Source organism: Brassica napus, chromosome C1 (assembly GCF_020379485.1).
Source record: "Brassica napus cultivar Da-Ae chromosome C1, Da-Ae, whole genome shotgun sequence".
Taxonomy (NCBI): Eukaryota; Viridiplantae; Streptophyta; class Magnoliopsida; order Brassicales; family Brassicaceae; genus Brassica; species Brassica napus.
This window is the reverse complement of record NC_063444.1, coordinates 45,787,471-45,812,935: the sequence shown is the minus strand read 5'-3', so window position 1 is coordinate 45,812,935 and position 25,465 is coordinate 45,787,471. Positions and strand designations below refer to the sequence as shown.

The following is a 25,465-nucleotide window of genomic DNA, read 5'->3' as shown; positions in this document are numbered from 1 at the left end:
CGAAGCAATGGGCCCAAACATAAGATTCTTTTGATTTTGGCTTCGATGATTCCACATGCAACTATTAAAGAGCTTTCACACTTTTATTTCTGTTTTTGATGAGCCATCAAAGGACACTAACTTTATATACATTTTGTTTTTTTGCTTCTAGAAGAACATATTTTTTTGAACAATGTAAATCGGAGCATATCCTCTCCATATATACAGGCTTGCTAATTACTGTCACATGCAAACAAATAAATGTTTCCAAATAGAAATATCGTGTATGTATTACTGTATAGATCATTGCTCAATAAAAAAGCACCTTGCATTTCCACGCCATCAAATACATATAGAGTATATTGATATATGATATTTTCATGATATTATGATTGACTAGAAAGGATTTGTAAAATGATTATAGTTTTTACTGTAATGTTATTCAACAACAAAAAAATGGATGTTTTGAAATAATAATGAATATTTTTAAAAAAGTTACTATATATACTATCATTATTTCCGCGTATCGCCTAGTCCATATTGATTTCAAAAGGAATCTTATGCGATCCTTTTTACAGCAGAAGAGGCCAAATAATATACAGTTAAATTTAAATTGCTATATGTAAACATATATCAGTAACCGTTCTTATATATACAACTAGAATGTAGTGCCTGTAATAATAATAGCAAGGATTGAAGTCAAAATGTTTAGAATAATACGTTTACGATCGCTTCCTTGCATATCATTATGAGTTAGAAAGTCTTATCATTATCATAAGAGAATAGGATACATATTTTCAAGACTGGTATAGCTGTGAGTGGTAACAAAAGGAAAAAAAGTGAACAAAAGTGAACAGAGAGAAGTCAAAAATTAGTGAGAAGGCCCTGTAGCTTGGTTCACTAGTTTTTTTTTCCTTAGCTTTTTTTCGTTTTTAGTGAGAAATTAGCTAACAAATTTCATAACTAAACTAACCTTAGTAACTAAAAGAACGTTAGATTTAAATGTTAGAAGTTTTAAAATTGCTAAACTATTAATAGAGTATCAAAATTTTGGTTGTGAAACGGTTTTTACGGATAAATCTGCCGTCAATTTTTTTGTACTAAGCAATACAGTGATAATTATGTTGTGTAGTTACAATTCAAGATGTTCGGTACGTAAAACACCTAGTTCTCAAGAAAAGAAATTCGAGACCTCAGTTGTTTTGGCATTGGTGTGAAGCACACTTGAAGATAACAAAACCCTTAAATTGCAATAACTTCAACTCTTTCGAAGTAAAATTTGGTTATATGCTGTTTAAGGAAGTCAAAGCTCAACGGACATGAGATCCTGTCGGAAACTTCCCTTGTTTTCTCAGTTTGACATATCTTTTTGGTGGTTTTGAAATTGACCTCTTAACCAATTTCTTTGATCTCATCCTGTTTCCTCCTCCATTGATGGACTCTTTGCATTAGAAAAAGACATACATATAGTTTTGATATTTATCTTCTTGACAATTCAGAAACATGATTGCAATAAACCAAGATAATTAAAATGGTTTGTTATACCTCTGAAAAAAGAGTTCATATAGTTTTGTAATGTTTGTCAGATTATCGGTAGCCGTTCTTATAGGACATTGTGCATCAAATTACACACTCGAATTATGATTTAAAGTAGTTAGATAGGTTGAACATCAGTAAATTAGTAATTTGTAGTATAGCTAGATAGGTTTAACATTCACTAAACTGTCATCATATGTAAGCTTAGCTAGGGTTCATTATGTATCAATTAATCCGTTCAGCTCGAATAATGGGCAGGTCCACTTTTCATATATATGTGCAGACATGTATACATTGTGGGAAAATGGAAAATACATTGTATAAGAAGATGAAAGTTCCTTGGACATAATATAAAAGCTTTCAGACAGATCACAAGAAGGAAGCTCTCGTCATATATCCACCATAATTTGGTTCAACGTTCACTTTCATAGTTCCTATGGGGATAAAGATAGCAACTGAATGACCCTCTCCAAAATATCAAACGATCCTCATATCCATATCCAATATGATCCATTATGTGAAGAGCTTTTTTACAGACGAACTTTAAATCAAAATCAATTGTGGAGACATGATTTAGTGGGAATTGGGTCCTAACATATGTGAAAAGGTTAAAACATAAAGGAGGTATAAAAATCAAAAATCCTGTAAAGTTTTTGGTATATCCGGTCGTTATAACTAAAACTATGATCGCTGTCAAAAAAAAAACAAACTAAAAGTATGATCTTGTGGATTAGCCGAACAAAATCTGAATATATAATTCAAAAAAATAAAATCAGCTGAGACTTGAGACACAGCACCATTAAAAATGTAAATATATTGAGTGTCTTAGTTTTACAAATCCGTCGAAAATCTATATTATGATCGAGATGTATTGAGAACTGAAATTACGGGGATAATTAACAATCCACGAGAACGTTATATGATCTGATTATATAATATAGTTGATAAAATATAGTAAATGTTGACCCATATGTTTAAACCATAATTTATTCATCTTGGTCTGATATTTGTTATTTTATTAAAAGTATAACATTTCCTCCCAAACCAAGACACTTAAACCAAAAACAAAAAGAAGAATAAAAGTTGAAAATGACTAATCACATACCAGTGGCATTAACACAGCTATCTCCAGGTGTCAGTACACTGCACTCATAGCCAATCAGTTCTTTTGTTACATAATCAATAATAATCGTAAAATAAAAAGTATGAATCCGAGTCAGATGTAAATAATTTTCTTTATCATAGGCAAATGTGGGGTACTTTTAAACAGTTTTCTTTATTCATTTACATCTTGGAAGATATTCAGATCTGGTAGATGCCTAATAAATTCATTTTTACGTTGGTAAACAAATTTGTAGAAAGTAGGAAAAAAGGTAGGAGGAATATATTATTTTACTTGATGTAAAGAAATTGCTAAAACCGTGAAATAAAAACTGGACTGTTACGATTCCTTTTTAGAGTAACGTTTCAGACTTCGTGTGAGCTTGGCGTTAACCAAAACTAGAAACTAATTGATCAGTCAATTTCAAGAAAATTCTACGGACCGTATTCTTAAAATAGTAATATGATCTGTCCATTTCCATTCATTTATTCGATCTGACACCATCAAGCCTTCTGCCTACGCATAATGCATGGATATAACTTTTGTCACTGAACACGTACTTTATCAAAATATGTTGAGTTTATAAAGAATTGTATGATAAATGACACACAGAACTCTTCATTAAATCAAACTCGATTAACAAAATTAAATTTGATTAGCACGAACCAAGAGTACTTTTGTATAAGAATGGACGCTAGTCCAGACTCAAAGTTGACTTTCTTCCAAATGAAGTCTGTGTCAAGGTTGGAATCGGCATCACCAAAAAATAATCAATTTTCTCAGTGTAGACGACGTGCATGTATGTACATGTACTGATGTACATATACCATCTATGTAATGTGAAGTATTTGTGGACATTTCACCCAAACAAAAAGTATTTGTGGATATTTATCACAGAAAAAAATATATGTAGACTTTTTCTTAAACGACCCCACTACTAGTTTATTTCTTTTATTGCTCTTAATGGAAATTTACCATATAGCCGAGGAAGGGCTCTGCAGTCTATGCAAATAAAAAGAAAGAGGATAGAAAGATGATCAATTGATTTTATTTTTTGTAATATCCTTTGTTTATCGTTCTCTAATTACAAAGTTACACGTGGTATTAATCTTCTAGAGGTATGATTAACCTCGGTCTCTTAGCCGGGGTTCTTAACTCATGATTTGATATTTTTTTGTTTTTTTTTGTTTTTTTTACACTTTTCAAGTAAGAGACGGTTTTTATGTTTCTTATTTAAGAGATGATTTTTAGTTTTTCTTAATTAAAATCTAAAAAAGGTTAAGAACCGTCTCTTGGCCGAAACTAAAAACCACAGTTAAAAATCTGGGGTTAACGATGGTTTTAAGCTACTTTTTGTCCGTGCAAATCAAAAGAAAGATCAGTCACAAAAAAAAAATCAAAAGAAAGAGGATACAATTATTTTATTATTTGTAAATGTAATACCCTTTGTTTATCATTTGCCAATTAAAAAGTTACCAATTTTTTTCTTTACAGCTATACAATTACATAATGGCGTTGTTCTGATGAATGGACCATTATATTTCGTACACAGATTCTTCTCTAGCACTCATATCTGTTATCTTCTGATTTCTGATTCGAATATCTACTTCATGTACTGAATCATGTCAGAAAAAGATATATTCAATCAATGAGTTGTAAAATGCCAAATATTCAAAAAAAAAAAGAGAAACTCGCTCATAGGTTAATCGGTTTGCTTTTTAATCAAAATAAAGGTAAGAATTGATAGATTGGTAAGAAAACAACTTCACTTGTCCCATAAGTAACAACCTTGCCTATGTTATAGGCATTAGGCCTAAAAGCCTCTAAAACCAAGAAGCTTCTTCTTTCTTCTTCTCCCTCTTCTTCCTCTTTCTCTTCTTCATGCCTCTGTATACATCATTGTAGCCATCATCATCATCACCATCATCATCATCATCAGTTCATCATCATCATGCAAGTGACAGAAATAAGAAAGTTGTGTATGGTTACAGTGGTGATGATACAAATAGTGAGCTGGGTTTGTGCAACAAGTAGGCCCATTGCTTCCAACCACGTTTCTTTTTATCCAGGTTCAATTTATTTTCTATACCTTTCTTAGTCTACCAATCAACCATTGCTTTGTATATGTATGTCTATGATGATAAGTAGACATGTGGATATGTAAGTGCGAAGGAAAGACTTCTCTGTTTAGTTTTCTGTCAGCAAGACAATATTAGGTTGAACTTTTAACTGTTTTAACCCTTATTCGGAAACTTGCTAGGCGCTACGCGTGCGGTGCAGCTGGACCTAGCGATTTATTGAAAAAAACGGGAAAAAATCGAGAAGTACGCGGGGAGAAATTTTTTGTATTTTTATATGTATAATACTCCATTTATACGTATATTACCAATTTTTATGTATAATACATATATTTTTCCTATATACATAATATATAATTATATATTATATATGTTTTGAGTAAAGAAGAGAAGACAAAAGAAGAGAGGAATTGGTGTGTCTTATTCCACGAATAATGAACTCCTTATATAGGGATACAATATGAGGGTTTAGCTTGGAGACCAAGTACAAGTAAATCTTGGTGAACAAGACTTTCTATAATTGACATCACAATAAATATAACACTTCCCCTTGATGTCTATTATGCGCGTATGATACTGCCTCGTTAAAAACCTTACCACGAAAACCAGTGGGAAAAACCATGGTTAAGGGAAAAAGAGTGCAGCGCGCAATTACTTCCCCTCATGTATACTAACGTTAAGTTCCTTGAGACGACGTAATCCGATAAGATGAACCAACTTCTTGAAAGTAGAAGTGGGTAGCGCCTTGGTGAATAAGTCACCTAAATTGTCACTTGAACGAACTTGAACGCCACAAACATCGCCATTCTTCTGTAGATCATGGGTGAAAAAGAATTTCGGTAGAATGTGCTTTGTCCTGTCTCCATTGATGTATCCATCTTTGAGTTGAGCGATACATCCAACATTATCCTCATACATGACTGTTGGGGAGTCTTTCCCTGTAGATAGACCACAATCTTCTCGTATATGTTGAATGACGGATCTTAACCATACACACTCGCGACTAGCTTCATGAATGGCTAAAATCTCTGCGTGGTTGGAAGAAGTAGCTGCAATTGTTTGCTTCATCGAACGCCAAGAGATAGCAGTTCCACCACAAGTAAACACATATCCTGTTTGTGATCTAGCATTGTGGGGATCAGACATGTATCCAGCATCTGCAAAACCAATCAAATCTTCTGTGGATGGGTTAGGAAAGAATATTCTCATGTCTTTCGTACCTTGGAGGTATCGGAATATATGTTTTATCCCATTCTAATGCCTACGAGTTGGGCATGAACTAAACCTTGCCAGTAGATTCACTGCAAATGATATATCAGGTCTTGTATGACTGGAAAGGTACATTAATGCCCCTATAGCACTTAATTATGGTACTTCAGGACCAAGAACTTCTTCATTCTTCTCTCTAGGGCGGAAGGGATCTTTATTCACATTGAGTGATCTTACCACCATTGGATTACTCAAAGGATGTGCTTGATCCATAGAAATTCGTTTAGCAACCTTTTCTGTGTAAGTTTCTTGATGCACTAAGATTTCATTCTTAAGGTGCTCAATTTGTAGTCCCAAACAAAACCTTGTTTTTCCAAGATCTTTCATCTCAAATTCTTTCTTCAAGTAATCCATTGTAATTGAAATCTCTTCAGGAGTTTCAATAATGTTTAAATCATCAACATACACTGGAATTATAACATATCCTTTCTCAAATCTTTTTATAAAGATACATGGACTGATAGGATCGTTTTTATAGCCTTCTTTTAACAAGTACTCTTAGGCGATTATACCACATATGTGCTGATTGTTTCAGTCCATAAAGAAATCGATTTAACTTTATGCTATAACTTTCTCGAGAATTAGAATTTGCTGCTTTTGGCAGTTTAAATCCTTCTGGGACTTTCATGTAAATGTCAGTATCTAGTGGGCCATATAGGTAAGTTGTGACTACGTCCATTAAGCGTAAATCAAGTCATTCCTTTATCGCCAGACTGATAAGGAACCTGAATGTAGTAGCATCCACCATAGAAGAGTATGTCTCTTCATAATCAATTCCTGGTATTTGTGAAAATCCTTAAGCAACTAAACGTGCTTTGTATCTCACAATCTCACCATTTTCATTCCTCTTTCGCACAAAAACCCATTTATATCCAACTGGTTTTACACCTTTAGGTGTATGGGCTACAGGTCCAAACACTGCTCTTTTCGCAAGAGATTTTAATTCAGCATCTATTGCTTCTTTCCATTTTGGCCAATCACTTCTTCGTGTACACTCTTCAATAGATTTTGGTTCATGATCCTCATCCATAAGATCAACTGCTACATTGTATGCAAAAATATCATCGACGTCGATTTGCTTTCGGTTCCATTTCATTCCAGACATGACATAGTTAGTTGAGATCTCTTCATTATCAGGTACCTGAATTTTTTCTTGTGTCATGTTCTCTTCTGGAGATTTTTCATTTGTATATATTACCTCGATTTCATTATTACCAATTTCTGCTCCTTTTCTTTTTCGAGGATTTTTATCTTTAGAACCGATAGGTCTACCACGCTTCAGGCGTGCCTTAGAATCATTAGCAGGTTGATTTTGTCCTTCTTGGACATTCATTCTAACTGGAGCCTTTACAGCTGGGATATGTGACATGGTCACTCTTTTTGGGTTAGTAAATGCATCTGGCAACTGGTTTGCTAAGCTTTGTAAATGAATTATCTTTTGGACTTCTAAGTCACATTCTTTAGTTAGAGGATCAAGATAAGATAATGATAATTCATTCCAGTTGATATCTTTTCCCAACTGTTTCTTTTCTTCCCCTAATGTTGGAAAAACAGACTCATTAAAATGACAGTCTGCGAATCGGGCCTTAAATAAATCCCTTGTGGATGGCTCTAAGTATTTAACTATTGATGGAGAATCATATCCAACATATATTCCTAAGCTTCTTTGAGGTCCCATTTTAGATCGCTGTGGTGGAGCAATCGGAACATATACATCACATCCAAATATCTTAAGATGGGAAATATTTGTCTCCTGACCCATAATTAATTGTGATGGGGAGAATTGATGATTACTCGTTGGCCTTATGCGAATCAACGCTGTTGCATGTAATATAGCATGCCCCCATGCAGAGACTGGAAGTTTTGATTTCATAAGCAATGGTCTAGCAATCAACTGAAGACGTTTAATTAACGATTCAGCTAAACCATTTTGTGTGTGAACATGTGCTACAGGATGTTCAACACTTATCCCAATAGACATGCAATAATCATTAAAAGCTTGGGACATGAATTCAACAGCATTGTCTAGGCGAATTGCCTTAAGGGGAAAATCTGGAAAATGTGCTCGTAATTTGATCAATTGAGCAAGCAGTCTCGCAAACGCCAGGTTGCGAGTTGATAACAAAGAAACATGTGACCATCTTGTTGATGCGTCAATTAGAACCATAAAATATCTATAGGTTCCACATGGTGGGTGAATCGGCCCACAAATGTCTCCTTGAATACGTTCCAGAAAGTTTATTGATTCATGAATTATCTTGGCTGGTGAAGGCCTTATAATCAATTTGCCTTGAGAACAAGCAGCACATGAATAATCATTAGGAATAATCTTCTGGTTCTTCAGTGGATGCCCACATGAATTTGTGATTATCTTTCGCATCATTGTTGAACCGGGATGGCCTAACCGGTCATGCCAAACAGTAATATTTTCAGTAAACTTCTGGTTTACTATGGCATTTGCCTCAATTGCACTAATCTTAGTGTAATATAATCCAGTGGAGAATGTTGGTAGTCTTTCTACTACTTTCTTAGAGCCATGAATAATGCTTGTAATGTGAAGAAATTTAATATTTTCTTCATTCATAGTCTCAATATGATATCCATTTCTGCGAATATCTTCAAAACTTAGTAAGTTTCTTTGAGACTTAGGAGAATACAATGCATCAAAAATTTCAAGTTGTGCTCCCATAGGAAGTATTATGTTTACTCTTCTGGAGCCTTCAATTATCTTTGCACTACCTGTTATAGTGCTTACACTTGCTTCTCTATTTATTAAATGAGAAAAGTATTTCTTATTTTTCAGAATTGTGTGACTAGTTGCACTGTCTGCTAAGCATAAATCTCCACCATCCATTTCTCTTCAAATAAATAAATAAAATAAATTATAATCTCATGTAAAATAATAAAATAGATTAAATTCATTAATGCAAAAGAAACAACATCAAAATAAATAAAAACCAAAGCCAATAACTAAAAGCCAAATAATTAACGCCAATAAATAAACTAAAACAAAGCATCTCTTAAATAGTTATTGCTCAATCACTTTTTCTCTTCGTCAATGAGAAAATCGGAAAGGTCAAGGTGAGTGGCATCACCAAAAACAAAGTCATCCTCTCCACCTTCATACACCATGTTTGTTTCCACATTCTTTCCCTTTTGTTTTATTGACTGTTGATACAAGGCAATAAGATGTGTTGGTGTACGGCACGTACGAGTCCAATGATCTTTACTTCCACATCGGTAGCATTCATTTTCTCGTTTGTCACCTTCTTTCTTTTCCCATTTCTGGTGAGAGTTAGAGTTCTTAAAAGAAACTCCTCGGACTCGAATTTGACCATATCCACGTCTACGTGTATCTCTACGACCATGTCCACGACCATGTCCACGACTACGACCACGACCGCGACCACAAGTGTAGCCATTTCCGCAGCCATTTTTGTTCTGTTCAGTCACATTCCCTTCAGGGAATGAAGCAGAACCAGTTGGACGTAGTCCATGATTTTTCATCAAAAGCTCATTGTTTTGCTCAGCCACAAGGAGACAAGATATAAGTTGGGAATACTTCTGGAATCCCTTTTCACGGTATTGTGTCTGCAGGACAACATTATTTGCATGAAAAGTATAGAATGTTTTCTCTAACTTATCAGCTTCCGTGATTTTCTCCCCACATAACTCTAACTTGGAAGTAATTTTGAACAAGGCTGAGTTGTAATCACTTACAGACTTAAGTCTTGTAATCTCATATGTGCCCATTCATAACGAGCTTTAGGTAAAATCACAGTTTTCTGGTGATCATACATTTCTTTTAAGTCGTTCCCAAGGACTTGTGGATCTTTCACCATCAAATACTCATTTTTGAAATCCCCATGGAGGTGATGACGAAGGAATATCATAGCCTTTGCTTTATCTTGATTTTCGGCTTGATTTCCTTCTAGGATTGTACCTTCAAGTCCCTTTGCACTAAGGGAAAATTCGGCATCTAATGCCCAAGCCAAATAGTTGTTTCCAGTGATATCAAGAACTTCGAATTCAAGACTAGAAATTTTCGACATAGCTCACTAAAATAATAAAATAGTAATCAAAATTTTTTTATAAATAATAAGTAAAAATGAAATCATCCTTATTAAAAAGTAAATAAGCTATATATGCATATATTTGCGTACAAAATGTATAAGGCAATATCAATATTTTATAATCAATGCATTAACGTTTCTCACAAGTAAAATATATATATATATATATTGATTCAAGATTCCATGCAAATAATATATCTCAAGTTATTCCAGTTTAGCTAAAAGAAAGAAATAATAATAATCATAGCTCCACAAAACTAAACGTGTTACCAAACTATCAATCTACACGGCAAGGCAATAATGAGTTAACAATCTACATGTATTAATGTGCTAAAATAAACTCGTGTTATGTTGACCAATTCGAGCGAAGCATATCTATATGTTAAAGAACAATATTATGGGATGCAGCCATAAAAACAATATTAATAAAAATATGGTATGCAGCCGTAAAGTTCTAAGATCAATGCAGCTGTTAATAGCTAGCATGTATGAGAATTAAAATGTGTACAAGCGATGTGATTAACTACTATGATTTAAAGGCATTGGTAGTTCACATGTTTAATAATAAACCATGAATCTATAGCCGTATTCAATTTAAAGATAGCAATTGGTTATGACTATAGACAGCTATATAAAATAACAATAAAAGAGTATTAAGCCATATAAAAGAAGTAATAGTGTATGATTACTCGTGATTCGGTTTATAACGTCGATGTGATCTCAACGAGATTCAATGATTTTCATTCCTTGAAAACAAGGTCGAATCAATATGGTCGACTAAAAACTTATAAACTCAATCAATCAAGTATGTGTCTGAACTATGAATCCATTCTTACAAACCATGAATTGATAATAAGCATGATTTGAAAGAGGATTGAACAGAAACTAAAAATATAACAGAATAAGAATCTATATCTATTAGCTCAAGATCGTTAGAGCTTTGTGCTGATAAAGTGTTTTGAGTAAAGAAGAGAAGACAAAAGAAGAGAGAAATTGGTGTGTCTTATTCCACGAATAATGAACTCCTTATATAGGGATACAATATGAGGGTTTAGATTGGAGACCAAATACAAGTAAATCTTGGTGAACAAGACTTTCTATAACTGACATCACAATAAATATAACAATATATTAGTTATCCTTCAATAACAAAATTATCGTAATTGTTGTGGCTTGGTGGTTAGTGGGCTTGTTTTTAGATTGAAACAGCCCAAGTTCGAGATAAATACAACATATTTTGGATTTTTTTAATTGTTTTTTAATGACTGACATAATAGTAATTATATCATCATCTCCCCTCTCAGGGATTCTGCAAAAAAAGGTTTGGTCGCCGCCAAACATTATACATGTCAAAAACCTCGAAATCTATGTGTTTTCTTCTTGTTTTTGCATCATATTCATACATATGTTCTTCTATATTGATTTAAATACTCAAAACTTCAAAAAAAAAGAAATTTTTTTTTTGAAACCGGTTTTTTGACCGAACAAGGTGAAATCGCCACGGTTACCAGCCGATTCACGTTTATCCCCGCGTAATCGTCCGAGTCGGACGCGTTTTAGAACAAGGGTTTTAACTTGTTTGAGCAAATTAGTGACTTATAGTTGTAGTGACTAGTTTAGTCTAAACTGTGGTCCCAGATATATGTATGATATACGTGAAATAATAATAATATTTATACTAAGCTGAACTACAGATGGGTCAGCATGTATTTTGGGGTTATCTCCTTACAGAAAAAAAAGATTCGGTTTTATATTCTTATGAATGTCTTATTTTTTTATTTTTTTTTCAATAATAGTTTCTATTGCACTGCAGAGATAATAAGCACACATGATGCATATCACAGCTCTAATTGGCCTGCTTTGAAGCCCAATGAGAAAAAAGAGATGGAGAAAAGAAGAAGAGTAGGATCAAAGCCACACCGACTTGTGAGAAGAAATGCTATGGGTGTGAGCCATGTGAAGCAATCCAAGTTCCTACCATTTCTTCAAGCCCCCACCTCTCTCATTATGCTAATTACAAACCTGAGGGTTGGAGATGCCATTGTGCCCCTTAATGAATCTCATTTTGTTCCTTAATTTACACACAATTAACATATTATATATTCACAAGTCTCTCTTTTAAATTATCAACATCACTATTGCAAGACTTGTAACAACTACTGTTTTCTAATTATAAAATGTGAAATTTAAAATGAAATTGCTTGTATACTATAATACTGGTAATCTTGAAGTATAGAAGCAGATTCACAGGTAGATATGGAGAGACTAGTCTCATTCAAAGAGTATATCTTACGAACGAAAACTCAATTCTTGTTTTTCTTGTATGTATTACAGATATTTAGCAAACTCAACACAAACAGATTCACCGTTTTACATATTTATATATATATTGAGAAAGAAAGTCACAATATTTCAAGAAGTACTTATAATGTTTTTGAACCATTTAAAGCTTTTTCTAATGGATCCCTTCATCTTCTGTTTAACTGAGTAAACCTTATAGCCAGCTACTCTTCTCTTCCTACGTGATCCCGGATCACTGAAACTCCAGCTCTTTGACGCCGCACCATCCCCGTTTGGAACATTTTTGCTTTTCTTTATCTTCATCTGGTAATCGTTTGTCTGATCAGCGGCTGAATCGTCGATGTAACCTTTCACCGCAGCTGCGTCTCGGAAACGGTTTCCATACGCGGCTGCGGCAGCCGTTGCAGCTGTTGGCTCCATTTCTTTCTTGTTATTCTCAACGGTGGCAACGTGATTTGAGTTTGGTCTGACGAACAAGAGTTGTCTCTATTTTCTTTATCACTGTAACGTCTTTAATAAGTTTTTAAAGGAAATTAACGTAACGATTGTTTCATTATAAAAACAATATAAAAGCAACGTAGGTTTCTAAATTTTCTTTCTATTTTTTTAATTAACGTATAACAATTAGGTTATAAAGCTTCCTTATAGAAAAATACTTTCTGAACAAGTAAAGTTGGTGCAAGTCATTCATGTTTTGTTTGTCGTGTTAGGTTTTTGTGGATTGATGCATGTACGAGTACGTTGATTTTTAAACTAAAACTCTGAATATATTCATTTGGTTTAAAAGTTTGGTTGTGACTAATAAAGTATTTAATCCATGCTTCATACCTAAATACCAAGACATGCGAAAACTTATTTTAAAATAAACTTCAACAAAAAAAGCTTTGGTTTGATACAAAATAAAAAGACAAAACATACCAGGGAATTGAAATAGACAAGAAAATAAAATACTCCATATGATTTAAGAAATAAAAATTGTCACAAAGAGAGAGATACGTTCTTAGAAATTTAAAGAGAGATAACAATAAACGCTGTGATGGAAAGAGAGACAATAAACGCTGTGATGGAAAGAGAGACAATAGGTATCAAAATCAGATCAAAGAGTGCCTTGTGTAACAAGAAAGAGACCTTTTCTTCTTCCTCAAAGCAGATCAGCGACGTTGGAAGGAAGCTCCTCAACAACCACGTTGTAAAACTTCTGGATATCAAACAGCATCCTCTCATCATCCTTGGTCACAAAGTTGATTGCCACACCTTTCCTCCCAAACCTCCCACTTCTTCCGATACGGTGAAGGTAGTTCTCAGGCTGAGTCGGCAGATCGTAGTTGATAACCAAAGACACCTGCTGAACATCAATCCCACGAGCCAAGAGATCAGTGGTGATGAGCACACGCGAGGACCCGGACCTAAACTCCCTCATGATGATGTCTCTCGTGTTCTGGTCCATGTCTCCGTGAGTCGCCGAGACCGTGTGGTCGCGCCCCCTCATCTTGTCGGTGAGCCAGTCAACCTTCCTCCTCGTGTTCACGAAGATAACGCTCTGAGTGATGGCGAGCGTCTCGTAGAGGTCGCAGAGCGTCTCGAGCTTCCACTCCTCCTTCTCCACGTTGACGTAAAACTGCTTGATACCTTCCAAGGTCAGCTCGTCGCGCTTGACCAGGATCCTCACCGGCTTGCTCATGAACTTCCTCGTGATCTCGAGTGCCTCCGGGGGCATGGTCGCCGAGAAGACGCCGACTTGGATCTTTGGTGGGAGAAGCTGGAAGATGTCGTAGATCTACAAAAAACACCAGAAACAAAGTTAGATCAGAGTTTAAATATAAATATAAGAGAAATAGACAAAAATAGCACTAAATCAAGTTTTTGTTCCCAAACTAGCACTCAAGGTCAAAAGTCACAAAAATAGCACTTAATGTTTTATCAAAAATCACAAACTTAGGGTTTAGAGTTGAGAAATGAGGTTTTGAGGATAAGATTTCAAATTTTGAAAAAAAAAAAAAAAAAAATTCAAAAGATAAAATGCTATTTTGGTCATTTTAGTTTTTAAGTGCTATTTTTGTGATATAAACTTAGAAATGTGCTATTTTGGAGATTTGCCCTAAATATAATTTCATCAATCTTATTAAAACAGGATTATAGTATAGAACTAACATTAAGTTTGTGTTATTTATAAAATGTCATTAGAAATATTTGAAATTTTACTAGCACATAATAAACCAATTTTAACAATAGATTAAATTTTCTTTTTATTTATAACAAAATATGTTGAGAAAAAATATACTACTACAATTTTCAAAAAATTTTATAGAAAATATGTGAATTAATGTTCATTAAAATTTATTATAGAACGAAAAACAAAAAGATATGCTATTTTAAAATAAAAGTACTATATGAATTAAATAGGTATAACAAACCTGGTCCTTGAACCCGCGGGAGAGCATCTCGTCGGCCTCGTCAAGAACAAACATCTTGATGTTGTCGGCGCGGAGGGACTGGCGCTTCAGCATGTCGAAGACACGCCCCGGGGTGCCGACGACGACGTGGACGCCGGTCTGGAGGATGCGCTGGTCCTCGCGGACGCTGGTCCCGCCGACGCAGGCGTGGACCTTGACGCCGAGGTAGTCACCGAGTGCCCTCATGACCTTCTCGATCTGCTGGGCGAGCTCTCTGGTTGGAGCGAGGACGAGGGCTTGGCACTGGACGATGGCGAAGTCCAGCTGCTGGAGGACGCCGGAGCAGAAGGTGGCGGTTTTGCCCGTTCCGGATTGGGCTTGCTGGATCACGTCGAGGCCTTTGCAGAACGGGACGATTCCTCTTTGCTGGATTGCAGATGGCTTCTCGAAACCTAAACACACATGAGGTGATGTTTAAAAGAGAGATAGATAATAATAATAATAAACAAAAGCTTTGTTGAGTACCGTAAGCGTAAATGCCTCTGAGGAGATTCTCTTGGAGACCCATGACGTCGAAGCTGTCGTGAACCTCGTCGTAAGAGGTGAAAAACTCATCTTGTCCCTCGAGACTGTATCAAACACAATACAAATTAGTATAACACTTATGTGAAGTGATGAAGATAAGAGTAAGAAGACTAACACTTCGTTAAGCTTCTGGTCGAACTGACGAGCATCAAACTGTGTGCCTTCTGGTGCTGATCCTGCCATGACTAATAACACAGAACAACAACAACAGTAAACATAACAGAAACAAACTAACAAAAAGATTATTACAGAGGAAAAATGTGACAAGAAAGCCAAACTCGAAGTCTATAGAGATAGACAGCAAGCATTAATATCTGTCTCATTTAATGTCCAGAGAGAATGTTTTACAAAAAGGCACATGGATTTTATCCAATATTATAGACAAAACCATTCAACCTATTCCTCCAAGTTTCATTCAGACAAGCAAACAGAACAAGCATCGAGTTAAACATTAGAGCTTCAAGATGATGCTATTCTATTAGGTGAACGATCTAAAAGCGACGGTAAATATCAATAAATCGAATAAAGTTATAATCTTTCAAACAATATCTATCAACTGAATCAGAACCCAATAAAGACCGAATCATTAATCGGAGAAAAACATCAAGAAATTCGAATCCAGAATCACAGGAAACGAACGAGAGAAGATAGACGAATCTGATGCAAACCTGGAGAGAAATTGATTTGGTAGCTGAAGGAAGCGAAAGTAGAGTGCTTTGTTGTTAACTTAGGGGAGCTTGTATCTCCCCAAACTCAGATCTAAACCGCGAAAGTGAGAGAGACAACGAGCGAGAGAAAGAGAGAGCGAAGATTGAGAGCCTTTGAGAGTGTTGAATATTGTAAAGAGGCGGAGAGAGAAGGCGTTGCTATCTTTATATGTTAAGAGTCTTCTTAGGGTTTTCTCCAGAGGAAACCTTCTCCTATTCTTATGTGGAATTCCGGTTTTACCCCTGTTTAGCCTTTTATTTTACTTACTTTTGGATCCGGACAAGGATTGTCACAAGACTCGGTCGTGTCCTAAACTCACTGGTCTTTTCATAATAATCTTATTTAATTAATTTTTTTATAATAACTTTTTACCAATTAATAGATGAACAAATCTCAAAAATATCAGATTTCTAAGTTTATATCACAAAAATATCACTCAAAAACTAAAATGACCAAAATAACACATTTCTAAGTTTATCCTTTGAAAATTTTAATTTTTTTATTTTTCAAAATTTGAAATCTTATCCCCAAAACCTCATTTCTCAACTGTAAACCCTAAACCCTAAACTCTAAACCCTAAACCATAAACCCTAAACTCTAAACCCTAAACCCTAAACCCTAAACCCTAAAATCTAAACCCTAAATCCTAAACTCTAAACCCTAAATCCTAAACCCCACCTTTTAACTCTAAACCCTAAATTTGTGACTTTTGATAAAAAATTAAGTGTTATTTTTGTGACTTTTGACCTTGAATGATGGTTTGGGAACATAAACTTGATGTAGTGCTATTTTTGTCTTTTTCTCTTAATAGATTCTCAAGACCAATGGGCCTAATCTCTTTTTAAAATCGGCCATAGTTTTGACTAATCCCTGCCGTTCATTGAGACTTTAACAGTTTTTGGTTTCTCATTTAATATCTTTTGATAGTTTGTATCTGATCTTCCGTATGTGGATTGAATATCTTGGTTTTGATTTTTTCATCTAACTTGGTAGTTGTTGGTTTAGTCATGGGTATTTTTGCATTCACTATTTAGAACTTTAGTGAGCTCCTTGTACTATGTCGAAGTTTAATTGTTAGTAGCTTTTTGACTTTATGATCGGCAGTTGTGGTATTATTAACTGTGCTCTTCTTGTGGATGAATAGCTAGAGAAAGTCTCTACAGCTGAAAGTGTTTCCACTTCACTGCGGCGTGACCATGCTGTGGTCAATAAGTGTCACCTTCTTTACTGTCCCCTAGCTCATTTGATGAACATATATGGTCATTTCTTGTTAGGACTGTAAACTGGTTGGGTGCCCATGGGTGTAGCCCAACCCAAACTGTTTTTGGTGGGTTATGGTTAAGCCCTAATAATTTTTGGTCCAGTTGGGCTAGAAACCCAGTTTGCCCATGGACAATTTGGTCCAGCCCAGTTGGACATTGGGTTAGCCCAATATATAATTTTTTTTTTGACTGAAAAAAACCCTTTTCAACGTAGCCGTCGTAACATCTTTTTTTCTTGCGATTTTGAGATGAAATTTTGCGATCTCTCCTTCTGATCTTTCCTTCTGGATTCATCTTCTCCGCCGTGACTTCTTCTTCTCGCAATTTCAGGTAAGATTCTCGAATTTTTGCTTTTGATCTTATGTTTCTATAACTTTGAGTTTTAGCTTCTAAAGTCTTAGATCCACGACTCGGGTTATGTGATGATGATGATGATGAATCTCGTTTCATGATTCTCTGTTGTGGGTTTTGTGATGAATCTCGTTTTGTTTATGATGAATTTATTTTCCATTGTTTGCTCTAGTTCTGATGATGATGATGATTGAGCCTTGTGGGTCTCTAAGACTATTGAGCCGTGTGGGTCTTATTTGCCATCCTTAAATTACTTGTTTTACTTGTTTATTCCACCAAGCAAGTCTCCAAACTGTCCCCTCGTTTTTCTCATCAAGTAAACCTCCAAACTGTGCCATTGTCACTGAATCTGTCTAAATACTTTTCTAACAGATACTTTGTTTTGTCCAAAGGTTTAATAAGCCGTGGGTCTATTGACTTTTAAGTCATGTGGTTTTGTTTGCCTCCGATCACTTGTTCAAAGAAGCTTTAGTTTATTCCATCAAGTAAACCTCCAAACTGCTCATTGTCATTGAATCTGTCTGGCCTTTTAACAGATGCCTGTTTTCTCTAAAGATTTTATAAGCCGAGGGTAGTACAGTAAAGAATCTGTTTTCAGTTTGCAGTTTTTTTCTCACTTTTGGGTCTTTTAACTCGGTTCCCTTCTAATATGTCTTTTGTCTTTAAGACACTTGAACCGTGTGGACCTTTAAGATTTTCTCAGACCGTTAGTCTTTTAACACCATTCCCTTCTTATGTCTGAAAACAGATTTTGAGAGTCAAGCCGTGGTCTTTAGTTTGTGGTCTTTTGGCTTTAAGACTATTGAGCCGAGTGGGACTGTCATTGAATCTGTCTAAAGACAAAGAATTTATAAGCCGTGGGTGCAATCAAAAATCTGTTCTACTGTCCTTTTACAAGTGTTGTGACTTGAGCTGTACCATTGTGATTAAAATAGAAAAAACTAAGCTGTACCATTGTGATTATTATATTAGATAGATTCTGTAATGTGCTTGCATACTTGGGTTTCCTGAGTTACTTCATATGTATCGTTTTAAGTTTTGTTTTGGGTTTAGCTTCATTCTGAGTTGCTGGTGTATACTCATGAGGTTTCTCTGAGTTTCTATATTATAGTCATAACTGAGTACTTGTAAACTTTCATACGTTAGTTTAAAGTACTTGCTAATATTATTTCTCTTTGATTGACCCTTTCTCTTCAAACTTATTCAACCATGATAACTGCTCCTTTCTCATTTAAATATTTTTTTTTGTTTCAGAAAATGGAAGCTATAGACTTGAACGATGATGGGAATGATGTGATGGATGAAGATATAGAGGATCAGGAAGTTTTAGAGTATTCAGAGGCTAACAGAGGCACACAACCGAGACAAGTTCAGCCACGCCGTAAAGTCTCTAGGTGCTGGAGGAAGTTTACTATACTTGGAGGAAAGCTGTCTGATGGTACAACTAAGATCAGATGCAATCTTTGTAAAAGGTTTTACTTCTTGAATCTTCGTAAGAATGGAACCTCAACTCTGACTCGTCATATGAAGGTATGCCCAAAAGCTGTTGGAACACCTAGAAGTAGTTCTAGAAAGGTGGATATGACGGTGTTTCGTGAGATGATAGCTATGGCCATTATAGAGCACGATCTTCCTTATAAGTTTCTAGAGTATAAGAGGATTAGAATGGCTTTTACTTATGCTAATTCTAGTATTGAGTATTGGAGTAGAAACACAGCAGCTTCTGATGTGTTAAAGATTTATGAAAGGGAAAAGCAGAAACTTAGGAAAATCTTAAATGATCTTCATGGTAGAGTTTGTTTAACAACAGATCTCTGGAGGGCTATCACCATTGAAGGTTACCTCTGCTTGACTGCGCACTACGTCGATGATGATTGGAATCTGCAAGCTAAGATATTGTCTTTCGTTGCTTTTCCTCCACCTCATACTGGAATAGCCATTGCTATGAAGCTTGTTGAGCTACTGAAGGAGTGGGGGCTGGAAAAGAAGGTCTTTTGTCTCACTGTAGACAACGCTTCTTCGAACGATTCCATGCAGAGTATTCTGAAGAGACAGTTGCACAAAGATCTGGTCTGTGGTGGTGAGTTTTTCCATGTTAGATGCTCAACACACATCTTGAATCTGATCGTCCAAGATGGCTTAGCAGTGATAGGAGGAGCTCTGCAAAAAATCAGGGAGAGTGTTAAGTTCGTTAGAGGATCAGAAAGTAGGGAAATAATGTTTCAAAGCTGTGTTGAAACAGTGGGAGTTGAGGATGATGAAGGAGGTCTGGCCTTAGATGTAAGCACACGCTGGAATTCTACTTTCCTCATGCTTTCTAGAGCTGTAAAGTTCAAACATGCACTAGGTCACTTGGCGGATGTAGAAGCAAGTTATGTGAGTTTTCCCTCTTATTTTGAGTGGAGAAGAGCAGAAATGTTATCCGAGCTTTTGAAGCCATTTTCGGAGATTACTGATTTGATTTCTGGTTCCTCATACCCAACATCAAATTTGTATTTCAATGAGATTTGGATGATTGAGTGTTGGTTGAGAGCTCATGCAAATTCTTCTGATCAAGTTATCTGTGAAATGGTGAAGTGTATGAAGCTTAAGTTTGATAAATACTGGGAAGAGTACAGCGACATCCTTGCAATTGCTGCAGTCTTGGATCCTAGACTGAAATTTGAGATCTTAGAATATTGTTTCTCAGTTTTGGATCAGTCTACTTGTAAAAGAAGGTTGGCTAATGTTCGTTCAAAGATCTATAAACTGTTTGGAGCTTACAAGAAAAACCAGAGAATCAGTAGTGCTGCAACAACTTCACAAGGAGAAATACCTGATGTTCCAGCCGGTTATGGGGTAAGTTATGCTCTGAAGTTATTTCTCATAAGTGTTATTAACTTCTGATATCATATAAGTGATGATTAATCTGTTTTTGTTAGGGATTCTATGCCTTTTTTTCTCAGAAAGCTGTTGGTAGCGGAAAGTCTACTCTTGATATATACTTGGATGAGCCATTGCTTGACATGGCCGCTTACAAAAAACCCTTGTTCGAAAACGCGGCCAAATCGGACGATTACGCGCCGCCGAGGCGCTTGGCGGTGGTGAGCCGTGGCGATTCCGCCATAGTCGGCAAGAAAATCGGAGCCTGCAATTTTTTTTTTCTTTTTGAATGATCAAAATCGTGTGTTTAGTGGTAGATTTATGTAATTGGGACATAAACAATATGAAATCACATAAAACTTTGATGATGTAGGGGAAAAAGAACGTGGGCGGCCATGAAAATTGCTTGAGATGTCGAAAACCCTAAAAAAATTTGGGGGAAGTAGATGAGTTATTTCAATTTATGCCACTCATTAAAAAAAAAAAAACAACAACAAAATGAGGCAAGTGCTATTCGAACCTGGGTGATGAGGATGATGTCTAGAACTTTTACCACTATACTACTATAACATACCTGTACATTTCTCACAAACTAGAAAATATAACACTATATACCCGACAATTGTAAAAAAGTACATAAAACTAGGCCCCGCGTACTCCCCGCGTACTCTCCGATTTTTCGATAACTCGCTAGGCCCACACCGACCGCCCGACTAGCGCCTAGCGTAGTCTTGAACAGGGCAAAAAACTGAATGTGTTACATTACTGGAGAGACAACTCAGCTCGGTTCAAAGAGTTGGCAGTAATGGCTCGAGAGGTTCTGAGTATACCAATAACGACAGTGGCATCAGAATCTTCATTTAGTATAGGTAGTAGAGTTCTTAACAAGTATAGGAGCTGTCTATTACCTACTAATGTTCAAGCTTTAGTGTGTACAAGGAACTGGTTAAAAGGATTTCCTGAAATTGGTAAGTGTTGGTTATAATCAATTCATATAGTAAATTGCTTCAAAATCTTCATGAATTTTTTTTTTTTTGTAGGTGATGAGTCTATTGAGAAGACAAAAGAGGAGAAAGAAGAAGAGGATAAAGAGAAGGAGAAAGAAGAAGAGAGTGGAGAGTCTATAGACTTGAATTGAGGTATGATTCGAATGACTGGTCGTTTTTTTATTACTCATTCCGAGTTATAAACAGTTTGAATTCTGCATCTAGACTTGTGAACTGGTACCTTATGAGTTCCGTTTAATTTGTTCTGACTCCTGAGATGAGACATTATTTTAAGTAGAAAATAAACTGTGCGTTCTAGACATTATTTTAGCTCATTATTGTTTGATCTTGTATTTTGCTTATTGGTTAGTGTTGAAGAGTAACTACTAACCAACAAAGAGTTAGCCTTAGCTTTGAACTTTGCTTATTGTTTGATCATGTACATTGTTGTTCAAAGTCTAGAGACTATTATAAAAGCTCTGTTTTTGAAAGAACTGGTGTTAAGACTTTTTTTTCCTTCTTGGAGGCTGAAGATACAAGTAGACAAGCTGGAAGATTGCCAACAGATCATGCAATATTTCTGTGAAAGAATCAATAAAAACAAACGTCTTTGAGACTATTTCAATTTCAGTCATATTTAAGTATTTTTTTTTTTTGAAAAAACATATTTAAATTTTTAAAGAAATTATATAATTTTTATTTGCTATAAGTATATAAGTTTATAAATTAAGTTTACAAAAATTGATTATGAACAAAATTTAGCTATCTGCAAAAAAAAATCAATAATGAGTGGGTTTTGGGTTATTTCTAATGAGCATGAGCTAACTTGGATATGGGTTCTATTGGGTATGGATGTTATATGGGTGTGGGTGTAATATGAATGTGGGTGTTATATGGCCCAACTAGACACATCCATTTGGGTGTGGGCCGCCCAATTGACAGGCCTATTTCTTGTTCCTGAGTCTAGGATAGTCCAAACTTTGACATTCACACTGAAGAACATAACAATGTTAATTTCTTTAAATGATCATGGAGTTTATAATCGATAAGTAGTATGTTTTTATGATTTTTTGCTCTTGGTCTTCAGATATGTTCAAGATTCGCCTGAATTATTCCCCAGTGGAGACAATTTCGAAATGTAGTGCCAGCAATGTCATCCCTTGCTTTTCTTTTTTCCTTTCTCATCTATGCCAAAAAATCATGTACCATTCTCTGTGTTTTTTTTAGCTTTGGACTATGTTGATATCCCCACACTCATATGCCAAATACTTATTCAACCTTATATCTTTGATTGCTTGTGTGATATCTAGATTACTTTGAACCCTTTTTTTTTTGGTCTTTGTTTTGTACTATAAGCCAAACTTCCCCCTGTTTCAAGGATTTATTTTTTATTGTTTGGTTTTGACAGGTCACACTGAGGATGTGTTGACAGAATGATGGGGGAAAGTATTACGTTTCCATTGATGATGTAATTTGATTCAGTTAATGGATGGTAGACAACTATTTCTATATGCAGCCTTAGGAGTCAACTGAATTCTTTTCAAGAGGCTTTGTAGCCTGAATGTTTTGAGGTTTAGATTAAGATTCGGTCATTGCTCACTAATAATGGTTCTCCGAAAGCAAAACTGTTTCTTCTGACTGGAAGGAACATTCTACAGATCTGTCTTAAAATAAAATCATGTGTCCAAATCTTTTACAGATGAGTGTTTTTTTTTCGTCTCTTTGGCTATCTGAAACTGATACTTTGGAGAAGAGAGAAGAAGCCGCATATTTGAACCAAACAAAAACAGAGCTAATAGTCTTATACATCGTCAAATTCCCTTATGGTGGCAATGGTGCAACACATATCAGCACGAAAAGTCACTAAACCAACAACAGAAACATAAATTAAAATCACATCTCAACAGCAAAAATGAGCAAACAGAACAACTTTTCTTCCTAGGCCCATCTCTCCATCTATCGTTGTCTCTTCATCCTCCTCCGCATTATCTGCGGGAACTTGAGAGGAACCGGTAACGTCGCAACACGAATTGAGTTCTCAACCGCGAACTTGCACCCAAGGTTCTCAAAATGCTTCCTCAGATCAACTGAGCTCATCCTCAGATCCTTAGCTATGTCTTCGAAGTCGGTCTTGAACTTGTCCACGTGAAGGGTGAGCACAAGAACGTAACTTATCAGAAGGTTGATCTTGTCATCAGGTAACCTGGATGTTTCAGAATCCTTGAACAATCTATTACATTTATCACGGATGGTTGGCGGGAATCTGTGGCTCCTAGCCGAATCTAAACCAACCATCGAATTTACGTCCTTGAACTTTATCAGATGTGTGATGAACGTTAAGATACCAGCAACCGTCTCCTTCTCAGTCTCATCCTGCAAAGTGCAAGTAGACCAAGATGATATACAAGTGTTACCAATAAGCACACTCCCAAGAAAAAGGATCAAGAAGTTACCTTGTTATCGCGCAACCTGAACAACCGGTTACGGACAAAAGCAGGGTAACCGTCGGTCGCTGCTCCAGCTTCTTCTTGGAGAAGCCAGTAAACATCCTGAAGGAAGGACCACTCTCCATTTTCGATAATCTGTTCTATAGGATAAGCTTCTCTCGGATTCGTCGCAGATGCGTTGTGAGGAGGAATGTTGCGTGCAACAACGGCGCTAGTGTTCTCAAGAGCACTAGTGTTAACCTCCACTTGGTCAAGCTTACCTTCAAGTGCCTTCTGTGCCTCGGGATCATCTCTTAGAATCCTAGCTTTCCTCTTCTTATCCTGTAGGCAGACAGAACAATCCTCCTCTCAACGATTGATGTAAAACAAAGGATTAAACCATAGTTCCAAAAATCAATCTATGCAGCAACTCAATTCCAAATCGGTTCAAATTCATCTAAAAATCGATCTAGGACGCAAATCAATCTTTAGCCGAAACGATTTTCTTAAATTCAGATCTATCAACTTGGTTTAAACTATTCTAAATCGGTTTAAAACAATCTTAACTAGTCTAAATTCTGTTAAATTATGCAATAATGTTTTGAACAAATCCACAAATTAATTCATAAAAATAATTTTATAATTAAACCTAAAAATAAATCAATAATTAGCTAAAGCCACTAAACCTAAAAGCCTAGCTACTTCTTGATTAGCTATAAGCAATGTTCCAAGCCAAGACCTATATGTAGCACAGAGAGAAAGAGAGACGTACGTCTAAAATAGCTCTCTTGGTCCAGAAAGTGTGGAGGCTAGGGTCAGCTTTTTCTTCTTCACCATCCTCCTCCGCAGCTTCTGAATCAGCTGCTTCATTAGCTTTAACTCTTGTGTCTAATCTCAACACCTGCAAAACAATCATCAAATCTTGATTCTTGATTTCTCAAAGCTAACAATCTTTTCTACTTTAACAAACCTTCTGGTGAGCAATGGGAAGAATCCTCAGCGTCTGAGTCTCTTTATCCAAAACGCCTAGCACACTGACACAAGTCTGCCTAGCGATTTGCTCTCCGTTGTGACTCGAACCCACGAACTCCACGTTCGACCCCGGCGGGCTCACCACGACCCTGGTCCTCTTCCTCGAGGCGGTCTGGTAAACCGCGACCTTCGGGGATTCTCTGGATTGTGCTGAAGGATCGTATCCCGAGGAGAAGTAGGCCACGATCGGAGAGATTCTATCGGCCTTCTCGGAGATTTGTTTCACGGTGATGTCTATTGATCTTTGGCTCTCTGTTTCGATTGTTGTTGTCTTCTTCTTCTTCTTTTTCTTCTTCTTCTCGAGAGGTTGCGGGGTTTTGAAATCGTCTCCTTCGTCCATGTAGTCGTTTTGGTGTTTGTCCGCCATGGCTGAAGAGCAGAGAGAGAGAGAGAGAGTTGCTGAAACTGCTTAAACCCTAATTTTGATCGAGTGTGTTTTGGGAAATTTGCGAAGTAAGTCCTTATATTTGAGCCGACTTAATAAAAGTACTCATTTAGTTTTGATTTTACGATAAACCCCCT

At 36.0% G+C, this 25,465-nt stretch overlaps 4 protein-coding genes, 1 long non-coding RNA gene and 2 pseudogenes across 5 annotated transcripts; 3 read left to right on the top strand and 4 right to left on the bottom strand.

Annotated features, from left to right (window-relative positions):
* The first annotated feature begins 3,433 nt into the window (after nucleotides 1-3,433).
* On the top strand, nucleotides 3,434-12,277 carry LOC106381255 (annotated as a pseudogene).
* Nucleotides 12,278-12,326: 49 nt separating this feature from the next.
* LOC111201977 lies at nucleotides 12,327-12,886 on the bottom strand. Its single transcript, XM_022694332.2, has one exon. It carries the CDS (start codon nucleotides 12,756-12,758, stop codon nucleotides 12,450-12,452), a length of 309 nt encoding a protein of 102 aa, XP_022550053.1. The 5' UTR covers nucleotides 12,759-12,886; the 3' UTR covers nucleotides 12,327-12,449.
* Nucleotides 12,887-13,277: 391 nt separating this feature from the next.
* LOC106351163 (eukaryotic initiation factor 4A-1) lies at nucleotides 13,278-16,238 on the bottom strand. Its single transcript, XM_013790979.3, has 5 exons — nucleotides 15,985-16,238; nucleotides 15,432-15,501; nucleotides 15,257-15,360; nucleotides 14,753-15,183; nucleotides 13,278-14,115 (listed from the first exon to the last, which is right to left on the bottom strand). The coding sequence occupies exons 2-5, from the start codon at nucleotides 15,497-15,499 to the stop codon at nucleotides 13,480-13,482; spliced, it is 1,239 nt and encodes a 412-aa protein (XP_013646433.1). The 5' UTR covers nucleotides 15,500-15,501; nucleotides 15,985-16,238; the 3' UTR covers nucleotides 13,278-13,479.
* Nucleotides 15,573-15,699, bottom strand: LOC125581172 (annotated as a pseudogene).
* A 2,656-nt stretch (nucleotides 16,239-18,894) lies between the features above and the next one.
* On the top strand, nucleotides 18,895-20,898 carry LOC106368835 (zinc finger BED domain-containing protein RICESLEEPER 2-like). The gene is made up of 3 exons (XM_013808897.1): nucleotides 18,895-20,475; nucleotides 20,559-20,748; nucleotides 20,873-20,898. Exons 1-3 carry the CDS (start codon nucleotides 18,895-18,897, stop codon nucleotides 20,896-20,898), a joined length of 1,797 nt encoding a protein of 598 aa, XP_013664351.1.
* Nucleotides 20,899-21,387: 489 nt separating this feature from the next.
* LOC106375101 lies at nucleotides 21,388-22,194 on the top strand. Its single transcript, XR_001275196.3, has 3 exons — nucleotides 21,388-21,467; nucleotides 21,540-21,638; nucleotides 22,012-22,194. It is a non-coding gene; the product is annotated as an uncharacterized LOC106375101 (long non-coding RNA).
* A 1,044-nt stretch (nucleotides 22,195-23,238) lies between these two features.
* Nucleotides 23,239-25,372, bottom strand: LOC106377555 (DNA-directed RNA polymerase I subunit rpa49). The gene is made up of 4 exons (XM_013817815.3): nucleotides 24,882-25,372; nucleotides 24,684-24,812; nucleotides 23,939-24,253; nucleotides 23,239-23,858 (listed from the first exon to the last, which is right to left on the bottom strand). The coding sequence occupies exons 1-4, from the start codon at nucleotides 25,308-25,310 to the stop codon at nucleotides 23,442-23,444; spliced, it is 1,290 nt and encodes a 429-aa protein (XP_013673269.1). The 5' UTR covers nucleotides 25,311-25,372; the 3' UTR covers nucleotides 23,239-23,441.
* Nucleotides 25,373-25,465: the final 93 nt, after the last annotated feature.

Coding starts and splice junctions, on each gene's coding strand:
- LOC106368835 (XM_013808897.1), top strand. CDS start 18,895: ATGGAAGCTATAGACTTGAACGATGATGGGAATGATGTGATGGATGAA. Junction 20,476..20,558: donor ATGTTCCAGCCGGTTATGGG/GTAAGTTATGCT, acceptor TGTTTTTGTTAG/GGATTCTATGCCTTTTTTTC. Junction 20,749..20,872: donor TGGCGATTCCGCCATAGTCG/GCAAGAAAATCG, acceptor TTGATGATGTAG/GGGAAAAAGAACGTGGGCGG.
- LOC106377555 (XM_013817815.3), bottom strand. CDS start 25,310: ATGGCGGACAAACACCAAAACGACTACATGGACGAAGGAGACGATTTC. Junction 24,254..24,683: donor CCAAGAGAGCTATTTTAGAC/GTACGTCTCTCT, acceptor GTCTGCCTACAG/GATAAGAAGAGGAAAGCTAG. Junction 23,859..23,938: donor TCAGGTTGCGCGATAACAAG/GTAACTTCTTGA, acceptor TGCACTTTGCAG/GATGAGACTGAGAAGGAGAC.
- LOC111201977 (XM_022694332.2), bottom strand. CDS start 12,758: ATGGAGCCAACAGCTGCAACGGCTGCCGCAGCCGCGTATGGAAACCGT.
- LOC106351163 (XM_013790979.3), bottom strand. CDS start 15,499: ATGGCAGGATCAGCACCAGAAGGCACACAGTTTGATGCTCGTCAGTTC. Junction 15,361..15,431: donor GACCAGAAGCTTAACGAAGT/GTTAGTCTTCTT, acceptor TGTTTGATACAG/TCTCGAGGGACAAGATGAGT. Junction 14,116..14,752: donor CCCGCGGGTTCAAGGACCAG/GTTTGTTATACC, acceptor TGTTTTTTGTAG/ATCTACGACATCTTCCAGCT.